Source organism: Coffea arabica, chromosome 5c (genome assembly GCF_036785885.1).
Source record: "Coffea arabica cultivar ET-39 chromosome 5c, Coffea Arabica ET-39 HiFi, whole genome shotgun sequence".
NCBI classification, from domain to species: Eukaryota; Viridiplantae; Streptophyta; class Magnoliopsida; order Gentianales; family Rubiaceae; genus Coffea; species Coffea arabica.
The window spans coordinates 4,133,196-4,144,410 of NC_092319.1; the positions used below are offsets into that span (position 1 = coordinate 4,133,196).

At 32.3% G+C, this 11,215-nt stretch overlaps 1 protein-coding gene across 1 annotated transcript; it reads left to right on the plus strand.

Annotated features, from left to right (window-relative positions):
• The first annotated feature begins 7,207 nt into the window (after window positions 1–7,207).
• Window positions 7,208–9,574, plus strand: LOC113689070 (probable LRR receptor-like serine/threonine-protein kinase At3g47570). The gene is made up of 2 exons (XM_027206903.1): window positions 7,208–9,086; window positions 9,210–9,574. Exons 1-2 carry the CDS (start codon window positions 7,208–7,210, stop codon window positions 9,572–9,574), a joined length of 2,244 nt encoding a protein of 747 aa, XP_027062704.1.
• Window positions 9,575–11,215: the final 1,641 nt, after the last annotated feature.

Genomic DNA, 11,215 nt, shown 5'->3' on the forward strand with positions numbered 1-11,215 from the left:
TTTTTTTTATTTCATCCATTAAATAACTTTTTTTATCAAAAAAAAAAGTACTCTGTTCTTGTAATACATAAAAGCCATAAAATCCTGCTGTTTTATGGAAAAATGGGTACTCTGTTCTTGTAATACATAAAAGCCATAAAGAGCTGGTGTTTTATTGGATGACGGATTTTTTTATTCCGATAAATTATTTTGTTTGTGGCAAAAGACCTGTTCAACAACTGCTATTTCACCAAAATTATTATTTTACGAAACCATTGCATACCAGTTCAAATACTTTCCCAATTTTGGTATTTTAAATAATGAATACTGTGATTTCAAATACCAAGTCTGTGAATGTGTTTCAACTATTATTCATTGATATCGTAAAGTATCATTTTTTCATCAAATTTCATCTCTTTAAAACCCATTATTCCGAATACAACTTCTTTAACCCGATTAAATTTTAATGTACTTGTTTTCGAATACAACCCCACCTCTTTATGGCTTTATCTATTACAACAACATACTATCCATTTTCCCATAAATAAATTTATTTATTGGCTAAAATAGAAATAAAACCGTTTTCCAATAATACACTGGGTATTTCTTTCAAATACCCATTTATTGGAAAATGGGTATAGTTTTATTTTATGTCATCAATAAATTTGTTTATGGAAAAAATGGGTGTTAAGGTGCTGGTATTTCGTGGGATGACGATGCTTTAGCATATCAATGGATATCAGTTAAAACACATTCACATATTAGGTATTTTAAATAATCAAAATTGGTTCCATTTTAATTACATGTTTTTTACGGTGTTTTTCACAAACATCAATGCAGTATTTTGAATGTGAAATACAGCAACATTACATATCTGCTATTCTTTCCCCTAACACACCAATGAAATTGACTTTTGTGCTTTGTCTTACAAAATGGGTTTTTTTTATTTCATCCATTAAATAACTTTTTTTATGTAAAAAAAAAGTACTCTGTTCTTGTAATACATAAAAGCCATAAAAAGCTGTTGTTTTATGGGAAAATGGGTACTCTGTTCATCTAATAGATAAAAGCCATAAAGAGCTGGTGTTTTATTGCATGACGGATTTTTTTATTCCGATAAATTATTTTGTTTGTGGCAAAAGACCTGTTCAACAACTGCTGTTTCACCAAAAATATTATTTTACGAAACCATTGGATACCAGTTCAAATACTTTCCCAAATTTGGTATTTTAAATAATGAATACTGTGATTTCAAATACCAAGTCTGTGAATGTGTTTCAACTGTTATTCATTGATATCGTAAAGTATCATTTTTTCATCAAATTTCATCTCTTCAAAACCCCTTATTCCGAATACAACTTCTTTAACCCGATTAAATTTTAATGTACTTGTTTTCTAATACAACCCCACCTCTTTATGGCTTTATGTATTACAACAACATACTATCCATTTTCCCATAAACAAATTAATTTATTGGATAAAATAGAAATAAAACCGTTTTCCAATAATACACTGGGTATTTCAAAGAAATACCCATTTATTGGAAAATGGGTATAGTTTTATTTTATGTCATCAATAAATTTGTTTATGGAAAAAATGGGTGTTAAGGTGCTCCTATTTCGTGGGATGCCGATGCTTTAGCATATGAATGGATATCATTTAAAACACATTCACATATTAGGTATTTTAAATAATCAAAATTGGTTCCATTTTAATTACATGTTTTTTACGGTGTTTTTCACAAATATCACTGCAGTATTTTGCACGTGAAATACAGGTACATTACATATCTGCTATTCTTTCCCCTAACACACCAATCAAATTGACTTTTGTGCTTTGTCTTACACATTTTTCATTTCTTTTTTGTCGAAATTCAAAAAGAATTTTAAAACTTATATAAACCGAATAAATTACCACATTAATTATTGCCACTTTCCACATACATCGGACGCCTGATAACAAAGCGGTGAAGAGCTGGCATTTTTATTAATGAAAACTTTGCCTTCAAATTTATGACTTTGCTTCATTATATGATTAAAGTACCCTGCTTTTTGGTATTGCCCACCAATTCATGTTTTGTGACGGTGAATTCAAAATTTTTTAACATCGTATTTTCATTAATCAGTCTTTTTTCCGTACTGTCTTGAAATTTAATGAAAAATTTAGTTCCACGGTGTTTGGGAGCAAATTCTAAACTACATGTGCATAATCATAAATATTTTTGTAATTGCTTAGTATATTTATGTCATGGGTATTTGTTGTTGGTATGTTATTATTAATTTTATTACAAAACTATAGTTTCACAATTTTTAAAAATGTATTAAAGCAGTGGGGAAACACTGCACATTAAACGCAGCAATTGGAGGGGAAAAAGGCCTGCATCCGCATACGTCTTGTTTTGTTTATCTGCACGGGTGTTACCACTGCAAGATAACAGAGCGTCAACTCCTCATTTTACAAATACACCTGTTACGGGTCTACCTACGTTACGATTGCTCAAAGGTTTCCTACCATAAAGGTAGTGTTTGGAGCCGTTGTCTCGAAACTACACCCTCCGTCCCACATTGATTGTTCAAATTTGTTTTTCGCACGGTCTAAGAAAAAGCAGTTAATTTTGTTCGAACAATCAATTTAAGTAACTTTTTTCCTAAAATACCATCACATTAATTACATTACAACTTTATGGAAACTTCAATTAATGGTAAAAAATGAATCAACTCTCATTATATAAAGTGGGTATATAGTAACAACAACTTACATTTAATAAGGCTATTTTACGAAAATTTAAATACAACTAAATTTTTCAATTCAATTGAAAAATGTACTAGAATTTGGGACAGACGCAACAGCAAAATTGGACTATCAAAGTACGATGGAGGGAGTAGTACGGATACCTCTCCTCTGCTTTTCCTTCTTCCAAGTTATTATCCCGCTCGCATGCGCGGTTTACATTTATTATTTGTTCAAACTTCAGTTCGTTCTTTACGCATAATTTTTTGCCCAGGGCCTTGGCAGCATTTTCCCCTTGCTAACGGGTAGATTTGCAAATGTATAAATGAGCAATGGTTCTGAGTAGCAATTACACTGCCCCGGCCCACCAAACTGCGTTGGAAAACGCAAACGGCTGTACGAACCCCTGCTTTTAACTTGCACCAGCGGACAACATGTTAACGTTGCATCTCCACGCGCGATTCCAAGGCTAAACGTCTCCGTTTGCAATCCATCCACATGCAACACGTGTCCGCCTCTGGAGGCCTTCCTACCATAGGCACGGTCAACCCGTTCCCACCATAAAGGTATCCTTCAAGGACTTGTGTTGAATGACAACCATTTGAGTGGAGTGGCATCCCAAGGATTTGGGAACCTAACGGCGCTCGAGGAACTATATCTTGCTGACAACAATTTAGATGGTACCATCCTAACTCTTACATTTAATGAGAAGAATAGTTTACATTTAATACACGTTTTCTTATCTATTAATGAGAAGAATACACGTTGTCTATTCGGCGACTAAGTAGGTGTCTTGTATTGTTGACGTCAGGCTTTTGTCCCTCTCAAGAACTGTTCTGAGGCAATAAAATCCAAGCTTTTTGGTTATATAAAAAAAAAGAGAAGAATATTTTGATGAAATATTTTAAAATCTTTTAACAAAAGTAAGATAAATGCTTGTCCCATGACTTGTGTACCATGCGAATTTCTTTTAGTGCTTGAATGTAAAATCTCAAGTTAACAAGCCAAGAACATTTTATTTTCAGGTCAACAAAATGAAAATTGTTATACCAAGATAGTTGGAAACTATATCCCACGAATTGCTTAACTAAGTCTAGAGTTCTATAAGATTCTGACAAATTATGGATTTTAACTAAAAGTAAGGTTTATGTAATGTCCCCAACGTTGAATCCCATTTTTATAGTCATTTAGGATATCTATATAGCACCTATTGAAGTAAATTTTCTTAATTTCTTAATCAATACAACTTTTAATTGGAAGAAATTTGTTCGTGAAGGCATATTAGAAATTTCTTTGTGAATGCATTTGGAAATTAGAGAATAATAGAAAGGTAACTACTTATCAAGCCTGAAGAAATAGGTGGTAATACTTTTTGTAACTAAAGAAGAACGGAAAGTATTTTCTTGTTAACATATACAAATCGAAGTAGTAAGGATTGTATAAATTTTACCTTCAAAAAAAAGGATTGTATAACCTTTCAGGACAGAATAATCAAAGATGCATGAGACTATCACCTCAGCAAACTGCCAAAATTAAGGTTTCCAATTTTTATTTGGTGTGGAGTAATACACACACACATGTATATGTATGTATGTATGTATGTATATATATATATGTATATATAAACAAATATGAGCTTGAATCTTTTGATATGGTTATTTATCACATTTTATCATGTTTGTAATTATTAACCATGTGTGGAGTAATACACACACACATATATATGTATGTATGTATGTGTATATATATATATATATGTATATATAAACAAATATGAGCTTGAATCTTTTGAGTTTGTAATTATTAACCATGTTAATGGACACTAATATATGCATTTATGTCAAAAGACAGGCAATTCCATGTTAATTATATATACAAAAATTTGCCTTTCTTCTATTGTCTTCAAAGCCTATTGACATATATATCTCTTGCTGTGGTTGTTGTGAAAGTATTTATGAGTTGTTTGAGATTTTCCAATTGCAAATCTTAATTAGAAGATTTAGTTTGGAAATCAACAAAGAAAAATTGAAGGTGTGCTCTAAGTTACAAAGAGTATATATAGATATTGCTTTATAACGTGCAATTAAGTTCTTTTTGGTGTCTATATTTTACTTCAGTATCCTGAAAGCAAAGCTTTAAATGCAATCTACTATGAAAAGATATTCTTCGTTTGAAGCTTTCAATGCAATCTTCTGTGAACAGATATTCTTCGTTTGAAATAATAAATAATCCCTGAAAATCAACGTAAAAATTACTTTACAAAATAAATACAGCGTGATAGTTCCCTGTAGTGTTAATAACCAATATTCATAGCTTTCTTCTATTGAAGTTTGCGCAATAGATTTCCTTTACAATACCTTAGAATTAAGTGTAATGTTTATGTGATTTCCCCAAATTTGAATGCCATGCTTAGAGTAGTACAGGGTATTTATGCAAAACAGACATTTAACTTTTCTGATCTAGGAATATAGCTTCTATTGAAGCAAATTTCCTTAATTTCTTAATGAATAAAATTTTGAATTGGAGGAATGAAATTCTTTTGAAAGGAGTTCTCAAAACTTCTTTACGGATGCATTTGAAGAATAGAAAAGTAATATTCCCTCCGTCCCATTGAAGTTGTCATACTTTCCTTTTTTATCTGTCCCAAAATAATTGTCACATACCCAAAATAGAAAGCTTGTTTACATCCAATTTCAACATTTGCCCTCTTAAAATATGGGTCCTACAACTTTAACTCAAAAGTCAAAGTAAAAAGGAAGCACCACAATTTGGTGCGTGAAAGACACCCCCAAATATGTGCCATGAGTTTGTTGATACGTGCTTTTGGTCATGGATTTTTGAGCTAAACAAAATAGATAGGACCCACAGCAGTAAATTTCCAGCATAACTTTCTTTGTATGCATTACACGTTGGAGGGCAAAGGTGGAAAGTGAAACAAAAGTTGCAAGATTCGGTGCACTGTTAATAAAAATCACAACTTCCCAAGTGCGACAAACTTATCGGGACGGAGGGAGTATTTCTTTCTAAATGAATGCAAAGAGGTGGCGGTGCTTTTGTAAACTGCAAAAAGAAGGTCAAATTATATTTTACCCCCTGTGATTTAGTGTTTTTTTACATAACCCCCATATGGTTTCAAAAGTTATACATAACTCCCTCATAGTTTGGATTAAAATGTCAAAGTGACGGAAATAGTTACTCATAACGGAACTTCTAAAAATGTCGAAATTACCTTTATAAATACATAACACATTAACCCCGTATAATTTTTTTATTTTACTATACAACCCCCTTATGGTTTAATATTTTACCATATAATCTCCTTATGGTTTTCAAAATATACACATAACCCTCTTTGGTTAATAAATAATTTTCAACTTTACATAAGGGTATTTTTGACATTTTAGATGATTTCGTTACGAATGGTCATTCCCGTTGCTTTGATATTTTAATCCAAACCATAAGGGGGTTATGTATAGCTTTGAAACTATAGGAGGGTTATGTAAAAAAAAAAGTTAATCCACAGGGGGGTCAAGTGAAATTTGCCCAAAAAAGAATGGTAAGCATTTTCTTAGTAAACGTGAATAGAAGAACAAATAAGCTAAATGGTAAGATAAGTAAAAACTCTATGGCTTGTAAAATTGTAATTATCAAAAAATGCATGTGACCCCATCACCTCAACAAAATACCAAAGAGCTGATTTTTCAGCATTTATAGTGATGTTAAGTGACAGAAAAAAAAAGAATATTATTTTAAACATTTTGCTATGTAAAGTTCGTGAGTTTGAACTTATTACGCACTAGAAAAACTTTTGCAGTTTCTGAAATTAGATTCCAGGCAGGCCATAGTATATACGATTGACATAAATTGGTCAGCCATGTATGTCATCAGGAATTGATTTTATTAACTAAAGAACACAGGCAAAAAGAAAATTTAAGAAAAAGTTGGAACTTAGCTTGAAAGAAAGGAAGGCATCCAAAAGAATGGTTCAAACTAACCTGCACGACTTGTTTTGCTTAAATCAATTTTTGGTTGTTACTAATTTAATAGAAGTTTGTAAAACATATAATTACATGATCATGTACAAGAAAATCATATGATTATTTACTAAGTTGAATTTAACATGCTTGTAAATGTTAGCCATGTTTATGCATAATGCTACATGCATTGCTGTTTCAAAAAAAAAAAAAAGGAAAAAAAAAGAAAACAACAACTTTATGTCAATTATATTCAAAATTGCTTTTTTTTTTTATCGTGTTAAAAGTACGCACACACACACACATACACACGCACACATATACACACGCTTGTTGTAAACTTGTAGCTACTACATTACAGATTGCTTTTAGTTGTTTGAGAATTTTTTAGTTAAAAATCTTATATTTTACCAAGTATATAATGTCTTAAATTCAATTTATGCATTAACATATATAAACTTGATAATTATCTAGGTATTATTCCGCAAGACCTTGGCAACCTAAAGCATCTAGAATTGCTTAGTATGGAGTTCAATAGCCTAACTGGCTCCATACCAGCCGGAATATTCAACATCTCAACACTGGGAAGACTAGGCCTACAGAACAATAAACTTTCTGGATTGATACCAGCCTCAATCTCAAATGCATCTAAACTAACTTTCTTATACTTGGATACAAACAGATTCAGTGGTCCAATTCCAAGTTCTCTTGGAAACCTAAGACTTCTAAGATGGCTAGATCTCTCTGCAAATCATTTCACAACTGAACCTTCATCAAGAGAATTGAGTTTCATCAATTACTTGACAAATTGTAAGTACCTAGAAATATTGTCTTTTAATGACAATCCGCTGCACGGTATTCTTCCAATATCGGTTGGGAATCTTTCAACTTCTATGGAGAGATTCTATGCATATGACTGCGGAATCAAGGGAAGCATTCCTGATGCATTCGGGAATTTGAGCAATCTAGTGGTTTTGAGTCTATTTGTAAATCACCTGAGTGGACCCGTTCCAGCCACAGTGAAACAATTGCAAAAACTTCAAGTTTTAAATTTCTATGACAACCGATTGAGTGGTTCGATTCCAGATAGTTTTTGTGAGTTAAAGAGCTTGTACGGATTATATCTGGGTAAAAATCAGCTTCGTGGGTCAATACCATCATGCATAAGTAATGTTAGTTCACTGAGAAAAATTTCCTTTGATGGGAACTTCTTAAATTCAAGCATACCTGCAAGCTTGTGGAACCTCAGTGATCTATTTTATTTGGGTCTGTCCTCTAATTCGCTGAATGGCTCACTACCTCAAGAAATTGAAAATTTGAAGATGATAACAATATTGGATCTGTCAGGAAATCATCTCAGTGGGAATATTCCAAGTTCCATTGGAGCTTTGCAAAGTTTAGCCAACCTTTCTTTAGCACAAAATAAGCTTGAGGGACCTATTCCAGACTCACTAGGTCACATGTTACGCTTGGAACTTTTGGACCTATCTAATAATAACCTATCGGGTTCGATACCAAAGTCCTTGGAAACACTTTTGCAGCTTGATTACATTAATCTTTCTTTCAACCACTTTAGAGGAGAAATTCCCAGTAGTGGTCCTTTCAAGAACTTCACATACGAATCATTCATGTTTAACGATGATTTGTGTGGTGATGAAAGGTTTCATGTTCCTCCATGCAATTCTCGTCAGATTCACAGATCAAGTCGAAAGAAACTATTTCACATGTTAGGCATTATATCAGGTATTGCTGCAACAATAATTGCTGGTACAACTGTTGTAATTTTACTTTTAAGATGCCGGAGGAAGGATGCAGTTTCAAGAAATGTTGACTTATTGCCGGTGGTAGTGCCAAGAAGGATTTCATATTATGAACTTGTTCAAGCAACTATTGCCTACGATGAAAGCAATTTAATTGGCAAAGGGAGTTTTGGATCTGTATATAAAGGTATTCTAGCGGATGGGACAGTGGTAGCTGTGAAAGTTTTCACTTTTCTAACCGAAGTCACTTCTAGGAGTTTCGATGCGGAATGTCAAGTTCTACGTAACCTTCGGCATAGAAACCTAACCAAAGTGATTGGCAGTTGCTCTAACCTTGAATTCAAAGCCTTAGTGCTAGCATATATGCCCAACGGGAGCCTTGAGAAATGGTTGTACTCCCACAACCTTTGCTTGGATCTGCTGCAAAGAACAAGCATAATGACGGATGTTGCTTCTGCATTGGAATACCTGCATTTTGGTTATACAACACCTGTGGTTCACTGTGATCTGAAACCTAGCAACATATTACTTGACGAAAATATGGTTGCTCATGTAAGTGATTTTGGTATTGCAAAGATTTTGGATGAAGAAAATAGTGCTATGCATACCCAGACTCTTGCAACACTTGGATACATGGCACCAGGTTCAGCATATTTGACATCCCTTTGCATTGTTTAAATACCTAAAATTTGTAGAATTCTGTGTCAATTTCTTGAATTTTTTCTTCCTTCCCTTTAACTATGATAGATTCCCTTTTGCACTACAGAGTATGGAGTTGAAGGGCAGGTGTCAATAAGAATTGATGCGTATAGTTTTGGCATACTTCTGATGGAAACATTTTCAAGAATGAAGCCTAGTGATGAAATGTTCAAAGATGATTTGAGCCTGAAGAGTTGGATAGAAGAATCTCTGCCTAATGCAACAATTCAGATTATAGATGCCAACTTACTCAGGCAACAAGATGAGCATTTCAATGAGAAATTGCAGTGTGTTTCAATGATCTTCAAATTGGCTTTAAGTTGCTGTACTGAATGCCCACAAGATCGAACTAACATGAAAGATGTTGTGGCAGTACTCAAGAAGATAAGACGTCACCTTGCCACTTTCTCGGACAACTCAAGATCGAACTAGTATGTTCTTGTAACTCAATCCCGTACATCAAGTTTGTTCTTCTTAAATTATCTTTATATCTTTTGTTGAAAGATGATGACAAAACTTGAAACGCGAAGGAAAAATAAGTTTGATTATCTATTTGAAGAAAGTCGATATATCAGTCACAAATTAGTAGATGCCAAAGTTGTTGTTTTTCTTCTCTGTAAATCATGTTTTGCCAGAATATATTTGCAATTAATTAGTACTAAGTACCTTTCTGACTTGTTAGTTTTTATTCCCCAGAGGAAAAATTACAATGGAGGTACAACATATGCAAATTACAACTGTAACACATTTTATTATATTTAGACCAAATATATATATATATATATATGTATGTGCATAGCTTTACTTCATGAAAAATCTTTGTTAAACTTATAATTTTGCACATTGAAACCTTTTCTTCCCCCTTTCTTTTTTTTTTTTTTTTTTGTTTTGAGAAATTTAACCCATTTCACAATGAAGGTATAATATTACCAATAGTCATTTATACCACAAGTTTGTTTTAATTGAGAGCATAAATGACTCTTTAATACTTTCTCGCTTTTTTTTTTTCTTTTCCACGGTTTGTTTTTATAGTCAACTATGACTTTTTAAGTGTCAATTCACAGAATGCTGATGCTGTAAATATTTAATATTGTTAATAAGTGAGTATACATAGTTTAAGTAGTAGAGCATGCATGTATATATCAGGTCTCTTTTGTTAAATACTAAATTTGATACATTTAAATGTATATCACATTAAGTGATAATCTTTGTCTAAGATATTCAACACTATTTAATTAATTTAAATATTTAATTTTTGATTATTAAGTGTGTCTAAACAGAGTAAGATTTGAATCTATTAATTTTAAATGCTGAATTGGATTATCAAACAAGACTTAAGTAATAGAGCCATGCATACATAGGAAGTCTTTTTCGCTTTTGCTATTCTTTTGTCCTCGCGACTCACTATAGAATGATAATTTGGCAGGGAAAGAAGATAAGCCTGAAAAGATGTTTGCATGGAAAATCTTTTCCATGCTCTCGGTTATGTATGGAAAAATGAAAAGATGTTTGTGTGGTCAACTATGACCTTTGAGCTTGGTACCCTGAACAAAATTGATTAAACGGATGGCCAGTATCAGATAATGCGATATCTCCTATTGATAGTCAAGATAGCTAGTCTAACTAATTGGTTTTATCTAATAGCATGCATGTGTTTGATTATTGATAAAGGGTTAATTTTGCTTTCCATTTGTGAATATTTCTCCTTCGATTGCGATAAAACATGGTGTTTGTTAATTGATAGATTTTACTTATATTTAATATTTATTACTCCACTTTGATAGTCTTGTTTTTCTTTTTCGTCTGTCCCAAATTGTAGTTCACTTTCCAATTGAAGAATGTAGTTGTATTTTAATTTTTCTAAAATACCCTTATTTAATGTAAGTTATTGTTACTATAAACCTACCTCATTTAATGAGAGTTGATTCTTTTTTTACCATCAATTCAAATTTTCATAAAATTGTACTCTATTTAATGTGATGGTATTTTAGAAAAATAGCAATCTAAATTTACTTTTCTAACAAAATTAATTACTTTTTTTTTAAACTGTGTGAAAAAATAAACAGGACTATC

Excerpts from the sequence above, each read along its gene's own strand:
- LOC113689070 (XM_027206903.1), top strand. The coding sequence starts at position 7,208 with ATGGAGTTCAATAGCCTAACTGGCTCCATACCAGCCGGAATATTCAAC. Across the intron at positions 9,087-9,209 it reads ACTTGGATACATGGCACCAG|AGTATGGAGTTGAAGGGCAG; the intron begins GTTCAGCATATT and ends TTTGCACTACAG.